The sequence below is a fragment of the Orycteropus afer genome, unplaced genomic scaffold (genome assembly GCF_000298275.1).
Source record: "Orycteropus afer afer isolate SDZICR_OR568_19922 unplaced genomic scaffold, OryAfe1.0 scaffold00246, whole genome shotgun sequence".
NCBI classification, from domain to species: domain Eukaryota; kingdom Metazoa; phylum Chordata; class Mammalia; order Tubulidentata; family Orycteropodidae; genus Orycteropus; species Orycteropus afer.
The window spans coordinates 4,720,849-4,745,791 of record NW_006921833.1 but is presented as its reverse complement, the minus strand read 5'-3'; the positions used below and the strand labels follow the sequence as shown (position 1 = coordinate 4,745,791).

Sequence of the window (24,943 nt, the reverse complement as noted above, 5' to 3'; positions counted from 1 at the left end):
TTGAACCGCCAGCCTTCTGGTCAGCAGTCAAGTGCCTTAGGCACTATGCTACCAGAGCTCCTTGAACTTTAGAAGAGCTAATTAATTACTCAGACATAAGAAGACTTTATTTGGGTGGAAGTTTACAGATCAAATTTATTTTCCATACAGCAGTTCATACACATTTTGTTTCATGACATTGACAGCAATTCTCCACAGTGTAACAGCTCTCTTCCCACTCCTTCCCTGTAGTTACCTCTTCCCTGTGTAAGGACTTTATTTCCAAGGACATACATGATACATTCCCTCTGTCTGAGGAATGGGGAGATGAGTGGCACATTTCTTTTCTTCAGTAATACAATTTTATAAATCTGTTCCTTTTTTAGAAATTAACATATTTATGAAAGAAATACCTAAAAACATGGATGTACAGATCATTGTTAGAATTCTATGTATCATTACAATAAAAATTTATAAAGATAAAAGTTTCTCCTAATTATAAGTTGTACTCGTTTACCTACCTTATAGGCTTTCTTGTGAAACACTAAATTTTTTCTTACATTTTTCCCCTGATAGACAATTCAAAGAAAGTTTGGAGACATAACTAATGAGGCCATTAGCTGCCTTGGTGAGAGTCTGCAACGCATTGGTACCAAATTTAAAAGTTCACTGGAAGTGATGATGATGTGTTCAGAATGCCCTACAGTCTTTGTGGATGCTGAGACAGTAAGTTTTTAAATGGGTAGTTATTGTAAAGACTAAATTTAAATGGCATCATTCAGTAAACATTCTTTTAAAAAATTATTCAGAGTTTTGTGGTATCATTCTTCATCTTTTCAACTTGATGACAAGTATCTAGCAAAGGTCAAGTACATTGTATGCAGTGACTTATGACTGCTTCTGATTCTGACCCCTTTTCACCCCCACTCTCCACGGAGTCCTAGATGCATCATGCTCCAGAGATACAGAAGTTTACTTTTTCCTGATGCTTGAATAAAAGTGGGCAGGAGAGGGCTAGGCTTACCTGCCCTTCCCTATGAAGTACCCAGGACTCCTCAGTCTTCCCCTGCTATGTTCCCAAGCACACTCACAGATTATGTGTTAAGGTATTTATATTAATAATATAAGATTTTAAAAGCTTCACAGGTGATACATTTAAGGCATATGCTGATCTGACCAGCCAACTCTTGCCTGAGCCAGTATTAAAAGCATTTGGAGGGGAATTTGTCCTTTATGATGGTCCTGAAATCCTCTTACATGATTATTCTGTCTCAGTGAGTGGTCAGGCATTAGTAAGGACAGTGAAGTTAGGGATGCTGACACCAAGTTGGGCTGAAAACAGCTAACAAAAATACCATGACACAAAAGTTGTCCATCTCATGATTGTGATCAGAAATGGTAACCCAGACCAATGTGTTTCTGATTTGACAGCTGATGTCATGTGGTTTGCTGGAAACACTCAAGTTCAGTGTATTGGAGTTGCAAGAACACTTGGATACATACAATGCCAAAAGAGAAGCAGCTGAGCAGGTCAGTCCTTTTACCAGGTGAAAAAGTAGTTTGCTCTTGATACTAGAAGTGTTAACCTGACAGCTGAATAGCCCAGATAGAAAAGAGAGTGTAGCACACACCTAAGGGTTTTACTGCGAATGGTGGGGCCTTGAAGCATTCTGTCCAGTGGACTCCTATCTTTGACTTTTATATGTTGGCCTTTTAAGAGCCTATGAACATAATGGAAAACCATCCCTCTGTAAAAAGTTTCTATGTGGTGACCATATAGCTGCTGTCAACATTGCCCATTTTTGTAAATGAGTTGTGTTTTTCTTATTGCAGTTTTTCTTTATTCTAAATGCAACCCCTTTAGAATGTTTTATGATACTATGTTATGGAAAACTTGCAGCCTGTGACAACATTGTGATCTTTTTCCTATGATGTTCGTGTGTTCATGGGCTAGCAAGGGAAAAATAAGCATGGAGTGGATTGCACATCACTCTTGATCAGATCACTCTTGATAACAAATGTTTCTTCAGCTCTACTTTGCACTGAAAAGCATATTAGCTCAGTCCTCTGACAGTAAATCCAGTGTTTTTTCAATTGGCAGGAGCAGAAAAAAACAAAGAAAAATACTTTCTGACTTTCACACAAACAACTTACAGTAGGTTTGTTGTGTGTGGTTTGTTTTTTGTTTGTTTGTTTGTTTCCCATTAAATATCTATCACATACAAAGGCCTATGGGGGGGGGGAAGAAAACATTGTTGTCAAGTCACACTTCCCATAGCCACCCTATAGGACAGAGTAGAAGTGCCCCGTAGTGTTCCAAAGGCTGTAATCTTTATGGAAACAGTGCCACATCTTTCTTTGAGAGAGTGGCTAGTGGGTTGAAACTGCTGACCTTCCGTTAGCAGTTGAACAGTTCACCACTGCACCACAGTGGTTTGCATATGAAAAATGAAGTATAAATTGTGATTCACGTTCCCTAAATATTCTAGAAAGGACTATACAGCACAAATGCTATATACAAATAGTTAGTTGACATATGCAAAATGTCTAGTATTAATTAGGTGATCACTTATGTGATAACTATAGATAAAAGTACTTATAATGAAATAGGATTCCTAAGATGGTACAGGTCTAACAGAGAAGAGGACTTGAGAGGCCAAGTACTGTGATTTCCAACGAGAGATCACTTTGTTCTAAAAGGAAAAACGTCACTGACTGGGAATATGAATTTAGTCCTTGACAGATGGTTTAGATTGGGGGATGATTTCAGGAAGGGAATATAATATAAGAAAAATCTTACCATATCAAGGCTTTCTCAAACCCTTACAAGGGGAAAGAGATCTTATATTTGAACTGAAGGACTGATGACAGCTTGGAGAAGAGGAAAGAGTTTTCAGTATCGGGAAAGTATCAGGCACAATATGGTTATCTTACACATCATACTGTTATGTGAATTCTTGTTCATGTCTTTTGGGTATTTATGTTCACATGTCTGTTGAGCATCTACCTGGGAATGGAATTGGTGGGTTATGCATTTTGACTTTATGTTCCGCTTCAGTGGGTTCTGCCAAGCAGTTTTCCAAAAGAAGTTGTATCACTTACTGTCCCATGAGAAGCGTGTACAAGAGTTAGTTGCTTTGTATTTGCCCATTGATAAGTTGGTATGCCAGTTTTTAAAATTTAGCTCTTCTGGTTGGTGTATGTTAGTATCTCGAGATGCTATTTTGCATTTCCCTAATGACTCATGTTGAGCATCTTTTCATATATGTCTTCATTTAGATATTTTCTTTTTTGAATTTTCCCTTCAAGTCCCTTGCCCATTTTTGTAAATGGATTGTTTTTTTTCTTATTGATGGACTTTCTCTTTATTCTAAATTCAAGCCCTTTATTTGATATAAGTATTGAAAATATTTTTTTTTCTTTCTCTGGCTTACATTATCAGTGTCTTAATAATATCTTTAGAGGAACAAAGATAATTTTAATAAAGCCCAGGTTAAAAGTTTTTTCCATCATGGTTGTTTTTCATGTCTTAAGAAATCTTTACCTGTTCTAAAAGCTATCTTTCCCGTACATTTTGACATATGCAGACATATGACTTTACTATCATTTTCTGCACTTTGTAAATCTGGTGGCCTTGTGACTTGCTGTGACCAATTAAATTCAGCAGAAGCAACATGGCGCAACTTCTGACACTAGCCTTTAAGAGGCTAGTGTTTCTGCTTTGACCATCATGCTGATCAGAATGTAGATTGGGTAACTAGAAAATTGTTTGCTTCAAGCCTACTAAAGGATTTGGAGGAGAATTGAAGGCATCCCATCTGACAGCCAACATGCCAGGAACTTCCAACCCCAGTCAAGTCATCAGATGACTATAGAGTTGAGTGGCCCTGGATAAGACTGGAAGAAATGAAATTTCAGGCATTGTATTTTTCAGTTCCAGAATTTCCCTCTGCTTATTTTCATAAATTCTAGTTTTGGGGTATAATTCTCCCATTCTTTATTTTATTGTGAACATACTGTCATAATTATTTCAGAGTTCATGATTGCTAACTCTCATACCTGGATCACCTATAAATCTGGGTCCATTGTCTGTATTTCCTCCTCAGTTATTGGGTCTTATTTCTGGCATGCCTGGTTAATTTTTATGGAATGCTAGAAATTGTTCCTGAGAAACTGTAGAAACTCTGGCTGGTATCTTTCTCCACAGAAGATTTAACTTCCTTTTCATAGTCACAGTAAGAGTATATCGTCTTGAGCTAACCAGGGAATGAGCTGTTTCCAGACTGTGATTGAGGCTCTGTGAGAGGTGGTCCGATTCCAGTTAGTCTGACTCGTAGGACATAACCATCCAAGAATCCCAAGTGAAAGCCCACAGCATTTGCCAGGGCTCTGCCATCTTGGTCAGAATTGAACGATTTTTATCTCCCCGCCACCATGACATCAGAAATTTCTCCCTACCTTTTTAGCCTGCCAGAGCTACTGCTTGGTTTCTCAGCCTCTTCTCCAGAGCATGATAAACATAGGAACAGCAAGTGCCCGAGGGGAGGTTGCATACAGACTGTTGGGCTCATTTGTCTGCAGTTCCCTTTTCTCCAGGATCTTGGCCCTCAGTACCTCACTACCTTTGATAACCCTGTTTTCTTAGCTTATTGAAACTGTAGGCCATAAACTCTTAAGTCACCACTTTCTCTTCAGCGTCTATGCTATGGGGCATGAATAGACAAATACCCTTGAGGTGAGAACTGGAATAAATACAGGGCTCACTTAAGTACTTTTCTCTCTGGGATCTTAGCTTCTCGAGTCCTAGCTGATGGTATTCAGCTGTTATAGTTGTTCTTGAAAGATTGGTCTAATACAGGCTACTCCATCATGGCCAGAAGTGGAACCTATCCAGTTAAATTTTAATCTTCATTTGAACGTTAAAGACACACAAACAGGAAGACTGATTAGATGTAAACTGGAGGGTGGTGTTTACACACACTCCCCACTGTGTTTTGCATGCATTGACTAGAAAAGTATGAACCTGTACACTTCAGGCCAGTGTGGAGCCATGAAACTTCACAGTGGAGGCTTTTTTTTTTGACAGTAAAAATTAGAAATAATGATGTTTAATAGTGCTAAAAAGTGTGATATCACTAGCTGTGCATTATTAAAATTATATTTAATAAGAATACACCATTAAGTAAATTGATTTTCTTTTCACATTTATTAGCGTACTTGGACAGATTGGACTGGATTACAGTGATCATTAAGTTTATAAACATTTTATATGAATAAAGGTTAATGCACAAATTCCATGATAGATGTCAAGCTGCATTTTGCTGAAATAAAGAAATCTGCTGGATAGCTTTTGACAAGGGCTGCTATCAGCTGTCTCAGTAGAAAAGCTTAACATGTTTTTCTTCAGAGATGCTGTCAAGCACATAGCCTCAGAGTCATTGCCGTCTGAGGGACTGGGACATAGGTCAAAGAGATTGTTTTGAAATAACTGAGATGTCTAATTTTAATTCTTTGCATGTAGAAAGTTAAGGTACAATAGAAAATTTTAAATGTGTATCTAGTTCTAATTTTCAAAGAGCGAATCTAATGTAACAGTTTTCTCAAAGTCCTAATGATGTCTTATATCTTACTGTTATGTACATTAATGTATCACAAAAAAGAAAAACTAGGAAGTTAAAAGAACTGATTATTAGTAATATCAAACTGTCAGAATTTAAGACGTTAACTAGAAGGTTTTAGCTTTTACATCAGCTTGGAAATCCTATAACTTCAGAGTTCCCACTGTATCACAATGCTATTATTTGATTTTTATTTGACCAAAGAAAATGTACTTTAACAAATACCCAATTTTAGCAGTGGCCCCTGGATAAGGATAAACCGTATTTGGCTTCTATATCGAATAGTCATTGGAGTTCAACATGTTTGTCATTCATTACTGTCCAAAATGAAAGAGAGAAAAAGAAGATTGGAAATAGATCTTGGTTTCTGTTTCACTAATTAAAAGTGACACAGTTACTGAGATTTACATGTCTGATAAGCAAAAGGACCCAGTTGATTCTAAGTTGCCTTTATTAAATTGACAGAGGGAGCACATCTTTCATTGCCCCATCTTAAACAAAGGTTTCCAATAAGATCTGCAACATGAAAAATATTCTTTACAGAAATGGAGTGCCAAAGATCCCTAAATGGAAGATGTTTATTAGTAAACAGTTGTGTGTATTTTATAATACTGAGCGTATCATCCTGCTGAGGTTGTAAATGATGAGGCTCAAAAGGAGATGAAATTCTAACAACCAGTCCTGAAACTTCAAATTAACTTTTAAGATGGTTGCTTTATATGTAAAGACCATTTCATTACCAACTTCATTGTGCATTATGCCATCACTGTATGAACATTGACTGTTACTCATATCTTTAGTGGTTAGACAACTGTAAGAGGACCTTTGGTACAAAAGGAGACACTTACCGGACGAACACAGAGGCACAAGTAAGTTTCCTTTTTTCCTGCTACATTTGTGTATCATATAACAATGTGTCTTCAAAAGTGCATATTTGATATTCCTAGAAAAAAAGAATGTTTGTGAAACTTTTCATTTTGGTTATCAGAACCGTCTTTGTAAAAGTTAGGCTCAATGAATTACTGGCTTGGTAATGAAAAGTTCACTTTAATGAAAATGAACCACCGGCTTGTGCTGGAGCTTCCTAACAGTCCACGGCTTGATGGCCATCTGCATAGTCCAGGTTGGTTTTGGTTGCATCTCCCTCTTGAAAAAAAAAGTGTCCAGCATTAGTAGTCTGCAGGTAAGTTGTCTGGTTAGGAGAACAAAGCTAAGAGTAATATATAAATGAAAATCAGCCTTTCTAAAGGCAAAGTTCTTATTACAAAAATTACAAGTTTGGTTTTTTTTTCTCTAGTGTAAAGTTCAGTGAAAATAACAGCAATATATTTTCCTAGGGGAAAGTACACATACATAATATGCATACTGGATTAAGTGAAGATAAAGACACACCTACACAGAGAAGAGTACAGCTTCATATGGAGAAAATGCATTCATTATCTAAACCACCTCTGTTTTTGGCATCAGAATTCTAATTTTTTTTAGTTCAGTTACATTGTTACAGATTTCTTGTCACTATAAAAGTTATTGCACTATTATAATTATTTGGGGTTTTTAAAAAACTGGAATGCTGAGAAATAATGCTATACTCTCAATAAATGTTAATTATTTTCCAAGCACTGTGCTCAAACCAAAAGCAAACTCACTGCCATCGAGTCAGTTCCAACTCATAGTGACCCCTTTGGGTTTCCAAGGCAGTAAATCTTTACAGAAGTAGATTGCCCTGTTTTTCTTTTGTGGAGTGGCTGTTGGGTTTGAACTGCCAGCCTTCTGGTTAGCAGTCAGATCCCTTAGCACTATACCACCAGAGCTCCTTCGCTAAGCATTTCATATTCACTCTCTACTCTTCTGACTCTATTAAGTAGATGCTGTTGTTATGCCCATTTTACAAATGAGGACTGAGGTTCAGAGAGGCAAATTTATCTAAAATGAGTAATAGAAGAACAGTCTTGCACTGTTACAAAGAAACTAATTGTCAGTATTGTTTTGGTTCCCTAGTGCTGCTGTGACAGGAATATATACCACAAATGGGATGGCTTGAACAAACAAGAGTTTATTCTCTTACAGTTCAGGAGGCTAGAAGTCCGAGTTCAAAGTGCCAGGCTCTAGGGGCTGGGTGAAAGCCCCTCAACCTTGGGCTTCAGCTCTGCCTCTTGCTCCCGGCCCACTGAAGCTAGAGACATCTCTTCACTCAGGCACCTACTGGCTGCTGAGGCTAACAAGCCCAGGGTTGACAAATAAAATGGCACAGTCCTGATGTTACCAAACCACACGGCAGGCCATTAATTCAAGTCAACCCTAAGTCCCAAGGTCGGCAGAGCATGGCAGGCTGCTGAACAACGACCTGACTATATGCAGGGTCCAAGTGTGTCATAAGCTAGAGACCATTCCAGAGCTGCTGCTTATATACAGGAAGCAGACCACATCCCTGTGGCAGCTACTCAGCTGCTTGTGGTAGGTCCTACCATGGAGTTGGTTGCCAGTCTCATCATGGGGAATAACTACCACCAGCTGACCAGCCATTCAGCCAGGCCCAGTGAAGATGACACACAAACTTAACCACCACACAAATCAAAGAAAGAAAGAAATGAGGCAAGATAAGGAATTAATCCTAGACTAGATGTCAGTCCTTTGGTTCTAATTCTGTCTTTACTACTGTTTAACTGTGTGGCTTGAGCAAAAAAAAAAAATCTCCATTTTTCCCTATGTGAAATTAGACTAAGTGATTTCTTAGACCCCTTCCACCTTTAAGAATATAAGATCCATTTCTAAGAGATGGGTATCTCTTGAGGTTTTCTAAGTGAAAACTGTATTTTGTATCTTTTTTTTTTAGACGATTATTTCATTTATATTGTTTCGCCTTTCATATCCAGTGTTCTGGTTACCTACTGCCACTCTGACAGGAATATACCACAGATGGGATGGCCTTAACAAACAGGAGTTTATTCTCTCACAATTAAGAGGCTTTAAGTCCAGGTTCAAAGTGCCAGGCTCTAGGGGCTACAAAAAAGGTACAGTCCCGATGTTACCAACCAATGGCAGGCCATTAACTTAAGTCCATTGTAAGTCCCAAGGTCGGCAAAGCATAGCAGGCTGCTGAGCAACAACATGGCAAGGTCCAAGCTTACCAAAGGCTAGAGACTATTCCCAAGGCTTCTCCTTATATACAGGAAGCAGACCACATCCCAAAGGCAGCTAGCTACTCAGCTGCTTGTGGTAGATCCCACCATGGAGTTGATTACCAGTCTCATCATGGGGAATAACTACCACCAGCTGCCCGGTCACTCAACCAGGCCCAGCCAAGTTGACACAAAGACATAACCACCACATCCAGCCTCTTGAGTGAGGTGAAAGGAGGGGAGGGGGCACCATTTTTACACAACTTTATTATCAGTCCCTATGCACCAGTATCCTCAGAAGGAAGGTTGGGCAATCTACTTCCGTAGAGATACTGCCTCGGAAACCCAAGGAGGGGTCGCTATGAGTCAGATCCGACTCCATGGCAGTGGTTGCATATGCACCAGTAAGGTGCTCTGGTGGTGTACTGTTTAAGGCATTTGGCTGCTAACCAAAAGGTTGGCAGTTCGAACCCACCAGCAGTTACGTGTTAGAAAGATGAAGCAGTCTGCTTCCATGAAGATTTATAGCCTTAGAAACACTATGGTGCAGTTCCTACTCTGTCCTATAGGGTTGCTATGAGTCAGAATCAACTCTAGCACTGGATTTTTGGTTTGGGTATGCACCAGGCCAGTCTTTTGTATAATAAGCAATCAGTATGTATTGAATGGACAAATGAAAAGTATATTGCAGATTTCAGTATACTTAAAAAGCAGTCATTTAAAATGTGCATAGGTATACTACTGCATAAAAACTCACTATTCATTAGCATATGTAGAGAAATTCTGGTAATTGTGAGGCATAGGATTAATTAAATTTGTGTTATCTCCTATAGTTTTGGTGATCTTGAAGTTTATCAGCTGATTTATTTTCTATTACATCCCAAAATGGAGACTATGCATACACACATGTAGAGTCAGTTCTGTCATATTAACAGATGTGAGTAAAAAGTATTCAAAACTCCAAATAGTTGTTAATCTCTAAATACTGTATAAATGAAACCTCAGAGCTGCAACCTTAAATATGCTAATATGTTTGGCATTGGATTGTGCTTGGCTTACTGAATGTATCCACATAATTTATGGTAAACTATACAGAGCTAAAGTTCACCTTTGCTTAGCAAATCCTTTCTAAATTGATAGGAATAAATGTGAAAACATTCTTTAGAGGAAACTGTTTAGAACAGCAAACTTTAAGAAGTACTTCTAGAAGCTACATTATAGCAACTGCTGTTTTAATTAGAAGTCATTCCTCTCCGGGTCCCAGTTGCTCTAGATATTATAATAAGTTTTTAAATATTCCATAAATTAGATTTTTCACTGCGGTTTTTCACATACATTACCGTTTTTTACTCAAACCTAGTTGGGTTAAAGTTTTGAAGTTTACTGAATTACATTTGGAATGCAATTTAAAATGCTTTGATATTCTACCCTCTGGCTCAGTACCAACTATGGGAACCTAGAACATGATTAGGCAGTAAAGTGTGGAAAGTTAGATTGAGCCAACAGAGATAATCTTCTCATAGATATTTATTACATAAGATTATAACAAATTCTGAGAAGTAATTCATTTGTTTTTTTCTCTTCAGAAATTTTGCACTTTACTAATGAAAATTTTGGGAGCTCTGGTAGCACATAACAACAACAACAACGAAAAGTTTATTATTGTTTTTTTATTTCTGAGTTTTGTTTTCGTTTTCTTTTTTGCACAGGCAATGAAAGCCTACATACAAGAACACTTACAAAAGCCAAATTTCCCAAGATCACATTAGTGGTTTCATTTTACTCTTTGTAGCTTTTTACACAGAAATAAACTATAGCCTGACATAACTGCTAGGAGTTCTGGTGTGCCGAGTATAAAGCATTCAGCTACCAACCAAAAGTCAACAGTTTGAACCCATCAGCCACCTTATGGGAGAAAGATGAGGCAGTGTGCGTCAATAGATTCATAACCTTGTAAACCCGGCCGGGCACTTCTGCTCTGTCCTATAGAGGATCGCAGTGAGTCAGAACAAATTTGATGGCAGTGGGTTTGGTGTTTTGGTTTTAAGTGTAATTGAGTTATTACTTCCCAAAATGTTAAAATCATCCTGAATTGTTGCAGTAAATGTCTGAAAAATTTTATTCTGGAAATAGCATCATAAATTTTCCTTTGGGGTATAAATATATGTTCTACAGTTGACCTGGGACATCTGTGACCCTAGTTAAAATGATTTCTTACACTAATTCTTGGTCTTTTTCTTCTTTTGTATTTTTTTATGACCTGCTCACCTTCTTGCTTAGCAAATGGAAATTCTAGCAGTAAGTGACCTGTCTTGATTTATAGACTACTTAACCTTGACAGACAAACTGGTTTTCATCTACCATTTGTCTATTTGTGACCTAGAAATGTTTTGTCATGGACTACTTTAAGAGCAGCGTGTGCTTCAGTTTTGCATAGCCCTAATCCATGAAATGTTGGCCCTGTTTTTTAAAAAAAAGCATTTTATAATTTATATATACAACTAGAAATTGCCTTTTTATAAATGTTACTAACATATCTCCTTTTAAAATCAAGTGCACGTATTAATTTCAGTTAAGTTACAGAGTTTTCTTCTAGAAAGATGACTATTTTAAAAACAAGTTATTCTTACTTTTTAGCTAAAAGGTTATCTAGTTTTATTGTACTTTATCAAGAATTTCTTGATAAATGAAATGTTCATCTTGATGGGCAAAGCCTATGCATTTGTAAATTATTTTCATTGTGAATTGAAAGTTTTAAGTAACAGTGGATCCTTTTTATAACATCCTACATATTGCCTGCTGAAACACACTGTATGTCTAATGTGAAAATGTGCTTAACACCAAGAATGAAATATGTAATCAACAATGATCTTTAAGTTTTTATTTTAATCCCAGTCTTCAAAGCATCTTTCATCTGTTTTTCATCAGCTTCACACCATTTTAACTTACTTACTGCAGGGAAAAAAAAAGGCAAGAAAATAACATGATTATTTATCAATTGTTATTGAAAATAGGCTCTCTAGTCAAATATTGTGGGAAAATACCACCTAAATTTAATGTGATGTTATTTATTTCTAGGAACTGGAGCTCTGCCGAAGGTTATACAAATTACATTTTCAATTGCTGCTTCTGTTCCAGGCCTACTGTAAACTTATCAACCAAGTAAATACAATAAAAAATGATGCAGAGGTAAATATTCATTTGTATTAGGCATCAGTGAGATTCTAGAAAATAAAATATATACATACATATACCCTGTGTTAGAATAGCTTCAGTCAAACATCATTTATATATTTATTTATTTGTTTATTTATTTATTTATTTTAATTCAGGAATTTTCCTTTTTTTTAGATTAACGTGCTCTTTTTTTTTAGATTAATATGCTATTTCAGGACCTCTTAGTAAATAAAACAGCAGATATCTAACAGTGTTAAAAGGTTCAAGACCTTGAAAGTTTCAGCAGCAACAGATCATCTGTAATCAAAAGTCAAGTGCATCAATTCAATGAAGACATAATACTGGATATTATGAAATTCTCTAACATCTTGTTCATATATTATTTCTGTATTTCCATTAAAGTACACAGGAATAAACATGTTAAAAATACTTTGAATGTTAGAAATCATTTAACGTATAGGTCCAAAGTTAGTACTTTTTCTTCCTCCTTGTCATCTGTTGGTACTAAAACTGTCACTGGGAAAATAATCTTTTTTTTTTTAACTGTTAAATCTGTTTGCTTGTTGTTTTTTTTTAAAATAAAAAAAAGAAAAGCTCTGGTGGCATAGTACCTAAGGCATTTGACTGCTAACCAGAAAGCTGGTGGTGGTTCAAACCCACCAGCCACTCCTCGGAAGGAAGGTTAGGCAGTCTACTTCCATAGTAAATACCACCTCATAAACCCAAGGAGGGGTCGCTGTGAGTTAAAAATCGACTCAACAGCAGTGAGTTTGGTGTTTTGTATATAAATAAACATATTATACATATGTATATCTTAATGTGTATATATAATACTATATATGTACTTTATATAAAATACCCTTGGTAAGTATCCTCTTTAAATATGTAGTGATCATTCCTTACTATCAAAAAAATGTTCATGACCCTCCCATAAAAATAAAGGTGATTTTACTATCCAAGATACATAATCACATTAAAACCAGTATCAACATTTATTACAACTTGTTGCTTTATCAGATAGACTTAACTTGGTGGCTGAAATAATTTACTTTTTCCTACTGAGAACTTGAAATATTAACTACTTTTATCTACTGAGCTTTACATTAATCTCTAAAATAAGAGAAAATACTACCACCATCAGGTATATCCAGCAGCCAATTAAATGCTTTAGAAAAAACTGAATATACAAATAAATCTGTATTTTATTATTTGATTTTTGTTTTATTTTAGGTCATCAACATAATGGATAATGTGATTTTTCTGTTTTATTTTAGGTCATCAACATGTCAGAGGAACTTGCCCAACTGGAAAGTATCCTCAAAGAAGCTGAGTCTGCTACAGAAAATGAAGAAATCACTATTTCCGAAGCTGCCCACACTACTGTAGAAACTGCCATCCATTCTTTAATTGAAACTCTAAAAAATAAGGAATTTATATCAGCTGTAGCACAGGTCAAAGCTTTCAGGTAAAATATGAGAAGATTTATACCTTATGTTTATTTACATTTCTTACTGTTATACCTAGATGAGAAGTTTACTAATGGCCATTTAATTGGGTTTTGATATCAGTTTCAATATCATGTCTTTGTGAAAGGAAAACATGACTCTTATATTCTACGGTTACCACTAAATTCATCCCACGTTTACATTGTTCTCATTCTCAGTAGTACTTTCAGTGATATATTTGCTGAAATACTAAAATAGGCCCTCAGTGCAAGGAAATGTGTTACAGATATTGACTTCAGTGTAGTTAATCTTAGTAAGTGATTTAGCCTCAAGACTTACAGATATTGTCTATTTTCAGGTCTCTCTGGCCCAATGATATATTTGGTAGTTGTGAAGATGACCCTGTGCAGACGCTGTTGCACATATATTTCCATCATCAGACACTGGGCCAGACTGGAAGCTTTGCAATTATAGGCTCAAACCAGGACATGTCAGAAGCTAACTGCAAACTGATGGAACTTAACCTACAAATAAGAGAGTCTCTACGCACAGTGCAATCCTACCAACTTCTGGCACAGACCAAGCCCATTGGAAACTTGGTGAGCACTGGATTCTGAGAAACTTCAGGCATTTAGGAAAGAAACTATACTGAAGATGATTAAGAATATTAATAAGCACCTTTTATGAACCCTTTTAACTCACTGATAACTTTCTCTGGCAGCATCCTCAACTGCGTATGTTGTAACTAATGTGAGACTTTATCAAAGGAAAAAAGAAACAATTTCAAAAGCAAAGATCTGAAGAAAAAGAAAACTTAATTTTTAACAGCTGCCAAGACTTCCCACAATAACTGTATAAAGAAATAATTTTGTAATTACTTAACTTAGGTGGAAAGAAAAGGGCTAAAAGTGATGCATACAAATACATTACTTTCTGGAGAAAGAAAAGAATTCCAAGAAAGTTTGCAATAATGGCCTCTAATACTGAGACATTGGAAAGCAGGTGATATGAGGCTGAAATTGAAGCTGGTTTATTTTAGCTGAAGACCTGCAAAGCTGCTTGGGTTTCTAGCAGTCATAGTCTACAGACTGATGCTTAGTCATCCACATGAAGGACATCCAGTCACACAGACATTCACAGAAAAGACTTATTTGCAAAAACCATTGATTTTTTTCAATATGTGGAATAAGGGTTGGGGTGTTTTTGTGTTTTTTTTGGGTCTGTATAAGGAATTATGTGTGTATGGGTTGGGATGTATGGATACGTGACGGTCCTATTTTTAAGGTGTGGATGTTTGGTGATAACGTCTCGGAGCATGCCTAAAAGAGCACTGCAAGATTATTTTTGAAAAAATTTTATTTTATTAGTGCTAACTCTTCATAGTGTGTAAATGTTAGAACATTTTAATAATATTATAAGACTGGGCTCTCCCAGTATTTCAAAAAGAATAATATATCTGTTAACGTTATTGGAATGCTGCTCAGTTCTCTGATCAGTGCTTATGTTACACCTGTTGATAACTAACCAAAGTAGATGCCTGCAGAGACTTTAAAATGTAAAATAAAGATGTATGCTGCCCGTCAGCAACTCTCATTAGAAAAGTTAACTTATTTTACTCCGTAATTATTACAGAAACTGTATAGATTAAACCAGTATTTTCTTGTACATTTGTGCATTGCACTGTTACACAAGAATAGGTGTACAAAGCTAAACGAAAAATTGTGGTCACTGATGTTAGAGTATATGACTTGCAGACTCTGAAATCTGCATAATTCAAGAAAAGAGATGCAAATGCATTTTTGTATGTTTATTCAGGACTCGTATGTTTCACCCTAAAGGAACCTGGGGCTATGGGGGAAAACGAAAGGAGGCCTGGAGACTGCCTACCAAAACATGCAATATACTTACTCACTGTCTAAGTCTGTAGCGTAACATGAACTGGATTCTCCATCCTTTTTTAAATAGCATTTTGTAAAAGAAATGAATGTAGTCCCACAATTCCTCTGATTTGAAAGGAACACCTTGTATTTTTTATATGCATCTCTTAATCCACTGTGACTTTTCTTTTGAACTGGGCTCTGTGATTCCAGAGTTTAGAATGTAGAAATGAAATGCTTAGCTTTGCCTTTTCTTGGGGGTGTGAACCCTGCCAGAAATGTAAATTATGCTCAAGTGCATTAATTGAAGGCACTGTGCACACCGTTAGACTGCTGACCATAGTTATGTTACTTGTAAAATTCCAAAACTGGTCACGACACACTCATAATCACTGTATTTTTTGACCCTGATAAAACAATTATTTTGATGGTGTTCTGGTACTGTAAATGGTGTCCTTTAAATTATTGACTAGCTTATGGGTGTGGGGCAGGAAGAGAGGGGTGGTACCTAGAGATGCACCACACTTTACAGCCTATCTTCCCATCTCATATTTTTCTCACCCTCCTTATATCTTTGTTAAAATAAAAAGCATTGTAGTGTTGGTTTGTGTTGTATTTTAAGATGAATGATTATAGTGTGCATCATTTAGAAACTTTTCAGATGTTACCTCCATTCTTCTTAAATGTAATTTTTCCTAAAAGAGAGACCAAAATTAGTTGAGTGCTTACCCAAACCATAACCTTGTGAAAAAAGATGAAATTTGCTTTTCCTATTTATTTACATGTAACTAAATCTGTTGATAATAAAAATGAACATCCCTGCAGAAAGTAAGAAGCAACTATAAATTCACTAGGATTATCCTTTTGCAAATGAATTTTCCTCAGACTTTGGCTTCTTTGTCCCTCACCATCTGAATCTAAAGTTGGCATGAACAAACTATAGCAAATGCTTTATTTACTAAATACCTGACTTAGTTCCACTTAGAGCCCAGAGTTTGCTCCAAACAACCTTTTTCTTTTGCCCCTAAATTTCTCATTTTCAGACATAAGTTTGTAAAATAACTCCAAAAGAAGATATCTGGCATGGTCCTCATGCTGTTTCTAAAAACAAAGGGCCAGAAGATTTTTACACAATTTAGAGAGTGGTTTGTGCTTTTAGTGATGGGAAACAGAAGAGGTAATACAACACAGAGCGTCCCTTAAATTTAGGAAATCGTGACGCATTCTCTTAGGAAAGACTTACCGAAGCCTGACTAAGCTTTGCTCATTTACATCTGTGAAGGCTCCTCGTGTACCACACAACCATAAACTAACTGGAAGAAAATAAAATTAATTTTATTAATTTTTATAATATTCTATAAATGTATTATCTTGACATCCAGAAAGAACATCTTGGTGTATTTCCTTTTAGCCTTTCTTGTCTCTCTCTCAAAATTTATAACTTTTGGATTGTGTACATGAACAGTCTGACAGTGCCTTCTCATTGCTAGCGTGTTATCACCATCTCTCACTCATCAAGATAGATGTTTTTGTACCACTTTGTTCCATGTTTGCACACACACTAACCCTAAGCAAAGCACTTTGATCCTTTCTTTCCTCAAATATAAAATAGAGTTAGGTGCCCTGTTAGGAATATTAACTGCAAACAATATTAAATGTAAAGGATGACTTAACTACCTATATACATAGCCAGTGAATATCTGTCTTAGGACTTGGGGCAGGTACATTGTATTAATGCATTCATTCAGTTCATCAGGAAATACTAAGCCCATATATGCCGCTGCCTGCCATGGAAGGAGCCCTCTGGTTAAAGCAGTTGGCTTTTTTTTTTTAAAAAAAAAACCCACCTGCCACTCTGCAAGAGTGGCTTTTTTTGTTTTGTTTAGGCTAAGTTCAAATGTATTTTTTCGATACTACAAAAAAGTAATCCTTGAAAATCAGAATACAAACAGAAATGAGCATGATAACAAGTATTAAACATCTCTATGAAATACCTGTTGCAAAGTTTGACAAAAATGCACACTTAGAACATATGGTTATTTAAAAAACAAACAAACCCTCCCCACGATTCTGTAGAACCAATGTTATGTCACCACCAGGAAAGTACCAAGCAAGACACCATTGGAAAGACAACATATTTGGAAAGTCTCTAAAAGTAAATGCTAATCTGGTCAAAAAGTTGGTGTCTGTGGTCAAAATTCCATGAGGATGGCATATTCCATCATGTTACTCGTTTCACATTTCCTTTTGCTCAGTCACCAGTGTAAGCACAACTTGTGGTATAATCTGTTATCTTCCCAGTCTCATAACTTCTCAATTGATCCTTATGTTCTTCTACTGAGGCAAATAACTGGCCACATACTGCAGCCTACTGTGCAGCAGAACAAAGGCAGCCACAAGTCGCCAGCGTACATTAACAGGAAGCTTCTTCCTAAGACAACGGTTAACTCTCTTGATTCTGGCTTTAAAGTCTTCAGGAGCTGCTTTCCCAGTTAATGAAGAAGGGAATTCTGACTGAAATTTGTTGCTCAGTCCAAATAATGACGACGTGACTGGAGCTCTTCCTGGAGTCTGCTTCGATAAAGATTACAGTCTTGGAAACCCTACAGGGCAGTGCTGTTCTGGCCTGTAGGGTCACTGTGAGTTGGAATTGACTCAACAGCAGTGGGTTTTTGGCATGCCATGGGAGTCAAATGGGTTTCCTATCCCTGTACCTACTCCCAACCAAATCACTAGTAACAGAGTAAGTAAAGGAACATCACCTTTGCCCAAACACCTCAAGAGTTCTGAAGTCATTCTCTTTGCCCTACTACTACCTTACTTGATTCTTGCAAGTCTTACTAGTCTACTGGCATCCATTTTAGTGATTTCTTTTTAATGGTCCATTTGTCACCATATCCCACCCCACCATGCCTTTAAAAGCCTTCACTGGATTCTCACTGACCAGATGAAGACCAAGCCTCCTTAACAGGGCCTGAAAAGCCTTCCCAGGTTGGCCTACCAGTCTCCTTCACAATTGTGCCCATCTCAGACCTCCTGAGTGTTCTAACACTGGGTCTCCCACCAGGGAACCTATGCACATGCTGTTGCTTTAGTCTGGAAAATGTCTCATTCCTCTCTCTGACTCAACTCTCAACTGAGGTGTCATTTTTTTCAGGCAAGCTTTCCCTGACCTCCCTGAATTAGACCCCCTATTTATTACAGGCACTTAACTGACCCAGTAACTCTTCCAGAGGACTTTATGTAAAAAGAATGACCATCTCCACATTATACTGGAAACTCCATAAGGGCAGAGCCCCAGCTGTTTATTTTCTGTAGTAAGCATAGGGCTGACCAAACAGGTAGTTTTCGAGCTTCAGTTGTAAAAGTATCACCCAGGTTGCTTGTTAAATGCTTTACCTCCAGATGGTAATTCAGCAGGAATGGAGACCTAGGAGTCTGCATTTTCACAAGCATCTCCTAGGTACATACAGGTACAAATAGACCTTTCCCTTTAATATATACTCTAGAAACCTCAAACCCATTTTAAATTCTTTTATCCTGTACACTTGACTACCCACAAGCATCCAAGATGTTAACCAAACCAAAAACCCAATGCCGTTGAGTTGGTTCTGCCTTGTAACGACCCTATTATAGACAGGACAGAGTAGAACGGCCCCATAAAGTTTCCAAGGCTGTCAGTTTTTACAGAAGCAGACTGCCTCATCTTTCTCCCACACTGCTGGTGGATTCAAACAGCCAACATTTTGGTTAACAGCCTAATAATACTCTACCCACTGCACCACCAGAGCTCCTGAAGATGTTAACATGCTGTCCTAAGGTAGAAAAACGGCCAGCAAATAGGAAGGAGACATAATTAGCACCCTGTCCCAATTATGTGGTTTCTGTAACCATTAAACCAATAACCCTCATCTCTGAGAACAGGGCCTCAGTATTTCTCTGGAATCACTTAGAAAACAATTATACATGCAGCTAGAATGGAGACTCCTGCTTCAGACAGCACAAAACGCTATTTCCTGACTCTGCCTGCAAGTTAAGAAAAGCTAAATAAAGCTCTCTCAAACTCACTTGAAATCTTTAAATATATTTGTTCAGAGGACATTTTAAGGTGCCCTGGTGGCACAAGTTAAACAGCTCAACTGCTCGCCAAAAGGTTGCTGGCCTGAATCCCCGGTCCCCCACCGGCTCTGCAAGGAAAAAGCCACTGATCTGCTCCTGTAAATACTACAGCAAAGAAACCCTGTAAGGGCAATTCGACTGTCACAGGTTGACTAGAGGGGGAATCCATTTTAAAGCATCTAATGGGTTGGGGTTTTTTTTGTTCGTTAATAACTTTGTTTTGTAAGTGGTTTTTTAAAACAGGAGATTACCACCTGAAATCCATTTGATAAATTTGTTATTTTAACATCTTGAAGAACCTACCCTTAACAATCCTATCTCCACCTTCATTTGAGCACATGCTGAAATTGTGATTACGAAATCAGTTTATAGTTCTTCCCAGCCACCAACAGTTATCTACTAAATGAAGATCATCCATGTGCACTTAAACTACCACCTACACCTAGCCAGCTACTCAACTTTGAGTTACCCCTAAACGGCTCCAGACATCAAGGAATGGCTGCCTCCACTTTCCCTAGATAATTAGATGCATATTTTAAAGTTGAGAAAGCTTGTTTTCATTATTTCTTATAAGTGTCAGACCTACATAAGTAGTAAACCTCATGTCTATCAGCGCCCCTAAGTTATATCTCAAGCTATTATTACCTAGCTCAGAGCCTAACATACCATATGCATTGATCCAGTGTGGAAAATAAAGATCAGTAAAGTGACAGCCTCAGACTGTTAGCACAAAACAAGCTCTCCTGAAACTTTATTTTTTAAAAACATTAAGATTTTATGCCATTTATAAATTGTGTTTGCAATACCTTTATTTGAAGGCTCTGTCAAAGTACACTGCCTTTCATGAAATATTTTGAGAAGGGGGAGGTGGAAAGGAGAAGGGGCATAAGAAAAAGCTCACTTGTCTGCTGCATTAGCACAAGTTCAGCTGGACCATTTTACATTTTTTAAATGATATATTTGAAGCTGAAAGTGCTGTCACAGGAGAGGCGTTTGCCTTTGCACCTCCCACACAAATCTTGTCGATGGGGCCTTTTAGGGTCGACGTGCCGAAGTTTTACTGGGCAGGAGCATCTAGTCTGGTTACAACTCTGAAAAATCAAAGTGAGAAGTACATACAGAAGATAAAGGTCTTGGTGATTTCCAAGGACTTCAAAGCTGTTTTTGTGGGCCATTCAAATATATACCGAACGTGCTCTTAACAGCAAAGCCTTGTGCTAGTCTTTTCTGTCTACACTCCTACCTGGCAGTGATAACATTAAGAATAAAAGGTGTTTAACTATATAGTGACATCTCCAGGTGGCACAAAAGGTTAAAGTAATTGGCTGCCAACAGAAAGGTTACTGGGTTAAGTCTACCTAGAAGCATCTCAGAAGATCTACTAACTACTTCCAAAACAATTCAGCCACTGAAAACCCTATGGAGCAGAGTTCTCCATGAGGTCACCATGAGTCTGAATCTACTTGATGGCAACTGGTTGGGGGGGCCATGCTGCAGTGGTGACATACTGCATCAGATTCATTCTGAATTGTGAGGTTTCTTTTGAAGCCTAGAGTTTTCCAAGCATGTTCCTGCGTTGGAAGGATGGAGAGAACAAATAAGTCAGGAGCAGGATTCCGACAATGAAAGGTGTGAGGAACTAGTGACTAGTAGCAAGCCTTAGGTCAGGCCTGTCATCAGTGGCTGGCTGACATTGCCCCTTTTCCTGCTTCAAGTGCTCTCAAGCTGAGGCAGCTGGGCAGAGCAGCAACTGCTGAGCAAAGAGCAGAGTGGTCAGGGCACCCTGCTTTAGAACGTTCCTGCCATGGCCAAAAAAGGTCTCAGTGTTTTTCCATACTCAAATTTCTCTGCACCCACCCTATAGCATTAATGTTTCCAATATCCAAGTTGAGTCAAGTGACGGCCAGCACTGGTTAGGCTGTCTCTACTGGTAATTTGGGCTTCACTACCTGTGTGATTAAACTGATCACTTCTTTCCTCTTAGATTATGGAAGCCCCTTAGTGCAATGCTTAGTTAATAGTAAATAGTATGTTACCAGTTACCCTTTCACCCAAACCCCCCCCATAAAGCTGGGCAACAGCTTAGATTTACTTTAAAATAAATTGTCCTCCTCTGGTAGCTCTCAGGCAAGACTGCAACTTTAAAACCCTGTGCTGCTACCAAATACTTCATAAAAAGTACTCAGATAAAATAGTCAACCTTACCACCTCATGTTAGAAGAAAGTTATTCTAGTTTCCAGATGCTTTTCTCTTACATTAGACCTTGAGTAGCAAGTAAGACAAGCACTCTTCCCTATTGCAAGGGAGGTTAAGAGTCTCAAAAAGAGGTTAGCTTGACCAAGATTTGCAAGGGCAGAAGGAAACTAACACCTAAGTGCATTTCCCAGTGGAGTATTATTCTACTAGCCCCTCCTACCAAAAAGTGATCAAAAACTAAGGTATCTGGGAACCTAGCCTCTTCAGGAAATATATTCAAAGAAATGAAACCAAAACTCTACCCCCACCAAATTCAGTCCCAAAATGAAAACGTTTCTTTTACTTGACAGGTAATATCCTCCACTCTGTAAGGGTTATAAGACTTTTGACAACTTCTGCAAAATTGCTTGAAGTACACCTGTGATAAGAGAAAGAAAAACTTATAGCAAAAGCCCTCTTGGCACTTGGGTCAAAAAGGTGCTAGTTAAAAGGGGTTTCGTACCTTGTTAGTGCCCTGTACACACCACACATACGCACTTTCCCACCGGATGTTGCAGTCCTTGCAGTGATAGTAGCCATATTTCTGCTCTAAGAACTGAAAAGAATACCACAGATGAACATGACAGTTGAATTTTATCACCCTTCATTGCAGATGCTAGAAAGGGTCTGATATTTAAAATTGGCAACTTCATTCCTGATCACAGAGAAAAAACAGTAGGATCAGGTTCTGCTAAAATTCTACAGTGTAATAACTGAATTAATGGTTTAGTCAAGCAATTTAAATAAGCATGAGTTTAAGAATGTTTATATACAAGCTTAACTTGGTTCATAGAACAGATGACTATATAGGTGTTTTCTCTCAGACAGCTCAACATCCAGGGTTCTCTGAAGCTTGAAATTCTTTAAGGAGGCCCTTTGTAGGAGGGAGCTCTGGTAGCACAGTGCGTAAGGCATTTGACTGCTAAACAGAAGGTTAGTGGTTGAAACCCACCAGCCACTCCACAGAAGGAAGACTAAGCAATCTACTTCTCTTGAGCTACCACCTTAGAAACTCAAGGAGGGGTTGCTATGAGTTGGAATCAACTCAATGGCAGTGAGTTTAGTGTTTTGTTTTGTTTTTTCTCTGTAGGATAGAGCCTGATCAGTGGTTAAGCTGAAGAAAAGAACAAACACGGCATCATAAGATACTTTAGGTTTCATGTCCACGATTTCAGATTCTCTACCTACCCTGGAAGTGAAGGCAGTCATACTCAGTGGCAGAACTCTCCCCTTCCATGGGGGAGACCCAGGTTTGACTCTGCGCCAAGGCACCTCAGGCGCAGTCACCATTCATCTGTCAGGGGAGGCTTCTTTTTATTGTGATGCTGAACAGATTCCAGCAGAGCTTCCAGACTAATACAGACTAGGAAGAAAGGCCTGGTGATCTGTTTCCTAAGAATCAGCCAATGGCATCCCTATGGATCAGAACTGTTGTGCGTGGAGTACCCATGAGTCGGGCTGACTAGAAGGCAGCTAACAAGCCTGCTAGTTAAATATCCAAAGAGAAATGCTAGGAATCTAATGCTAGTAGATAACTCATAAGTCATATTTAAATGTGAACTCAAGTAGTATTACTTTATTCTTTAGCTCCTCTTTTTCTCCTCCAGTGAGAAACAAGTTACAAGCAAGTTTCTTGGGAGTTAGGCCTTTACAACTGGAAGAAGCTTTAGAGAGCACTTAGAGCAACTTCACAGGTTAATGAACTGAAGCCCGGGAAGGCTGAAACTTGCCTAAAACACAAACAAGCTTGTCTATGGCCAAGCTGGGACCAAGAGCTTCTTGATTCACTGGCATGGCTGTGGAAGTGAGTGACAGAGGTCTCCTCCCAGCTTTTACTACTTCTCAGGCCTACCTTCCACTTCCCCTGAGTTATAATGATCCTCTGGGCACCTCTAGCCGTAGGAGTTCAGCTAGTGTGAACTCAACTCCCATGCCTGCCGCTCTCTTAGGCAGCAATACTGAACAGCCTAAACTCCTTAGCTTTTTTGAGTTCCTGTAGAGGTGCTTTTTAAATGCAAGGAAAGCTGGTAAGGGGGGCATTCTGGCAACTCCAGCTTCCAGTAAACAGCTTGGAAAATAGGGTGAGAGGTGGACAGGATCCCAAGTCAACTGTTACGGCTTTTCCTACATTAAGTGTGGAAATAGGAATCAAATCTGGGGAATCCACTTCCACCAGTGAGGTCACCTTCTCACGTTTTATGTGAGTACCCACCCTAAACCTAAAAACCAAATCCGCCGCCATGAAGTCAACTCTGACTCATGGAGACCCTATGGAGAGAGCAGAACTGCTCTTATAGGGTTTCCAAGGCTGTAAATCTATACAGAAACAAAGTGCCACACCTTCCTTCGGTGGGAGCAGCTGGTGGGTTCAAACCACCAACCTTCTGCTAGCAATCAAGCAGTCAGCCACTGTGCCACCAGGACCTACCTACCCTAGGTTAAACAAACATGGGGTCAAGAGCGTAGTATTTGCCTAAGTTCAGAGTTTTAAACTGCAGATATGCTCAGAATAAAACTGTTAAAAAAAAAAAGCGTGTTTCCAATGGTGTATCCTGTGGAGCCAATGTTGTACAACAGCTACAGCTAAGAACCAAGCTCAATTCAATTCGAGTTCAAAGATGCCACCTGTGGCTGTAGAAATGCACACTGATGTGACCTAAGGAAACTTACCAAAAAAAAAAAAAAAAGTAAAAAGCCACCAAACTCACTGCTATGGAGTCGATTCCAACTCAGAGACCCCACTGGGTTTCTGAGGTTGTAAGTCTCAGAAGTAGATCTCCCCATCTTCCCTCTGCCGAACAGCTGGTGGGTTATGAACTGTGACCTTCGGGTTAGCTGCCAAATGCCTTATCTATGAGGCCAGCAAAGCCCCTTAGCACCTTTGCAGTCTTGAGTACCACCATGGGCAGGAAACAGAAGGCGACCTTGCGCGTCCCACGCCTTTGGGGACAGCCCTTAACTTCGGGTAGCCGTTGGCCAGGGGTCTCACCTGGAAGCGCAGACGCTCCTTGCGCTGCTCCGGGCTCCGCGGCGACGACCTCTCTCCCACGACGGCCACGTCCTCTTCATCCTGGGCCCTTCTCGCCGGCTCAGGCTGCTCCGGGCTCCTCGGGGCCGCTTTGCTTCCCCGGGCCTCCCGCGCCGGCAGTAGGGTGTCATCTGCAGGCTGCTCCCAGCTCGCCTGCACCGTGGACTGGGCTTCGTCGTCTTCCTCCTCGGACTGCGGCCACTGGAGCACCTTTCTCGCCGACGCCGTGCCCTGCTCCTGGCCTTCGAGCCCCGGCGACCGCCCTTGCTCTCCCTCGAGCGCCGCGGTCTTCTGTTCGCCCGCTCCCGCCACGGCAGCCTCGGGCCCCTCCAGGAAGGTGGTGAG

At 38.8% G+C, this 24,943-nt stretch overlaps 2 protein-coding genes across 2 annotated transcripts in view; one reads left to right on the top strand and one right to left on the bottom strand.

The window, feature by feature from the left end:
- Positions 1–13,955, top strand: part of FRYL (FRY like transcription coactivator) — a 200,086-nt gene extending 186,131 nt beyond the window's left edge. Inside the window, exons 56-62 of the mRNA XM_042782131.1 lie at positions 556–705; positions 1,411–1,509; positions 6,398–6,466; positions 10,997–11,014; positions 11,795–11,905; positions 13,168–13,358; positions 13,697–13,955. Coding sequence (XP_042638065.1) covers positions 556–705; positions 1,411–1,509; positions 6,398–6,466; positions 10,997–11,014; positions 11,795–11,905; positions 13,168–13,358; positions 13,697–13,955 — 897 coding nt within the window. The remainder of the gene's footprint in view (positions 1–555; positions 706–1,410; positions 1,510–6,397; positions 6,467–10,996; positions 11,015–11,794; positions 11,906–13,167; positions 13,359–13,696) is intronic.
- A 6,326-nt stretch (positions 13,956–20,281) lies between these two features.
- ZAR1 (zygote arrest 1) overlaps positions 20,282–24,943 on the bottom strand; it is a 5,202-nt gene continuing 540 nt past the window's right edge. Inside the window, exons 1-4 of the mRNA XM_042782132.1 lie at positions 24,560–24,943; positions 22,034–22,126; positions 21,875–21,949; positions 20,282–20,425 (exon numbers count right to left, since the gene is read on the bottom strand). The exon at positions 24,560–24,943 is cut by the window's right edge and continues 540 nt beyond it. Of these exons, the coding sequence (XP_042638066.1) occupies positions 20,282–20,425; positions 21,875–21,949; positions 22,034–22,126; positions 24,560–24,943 (696 nt within the window). The remainder of the gene's footprint in view (positions 20,426–21,874; positions 21,950–22,033; positions 22,127–24,559) is intronic.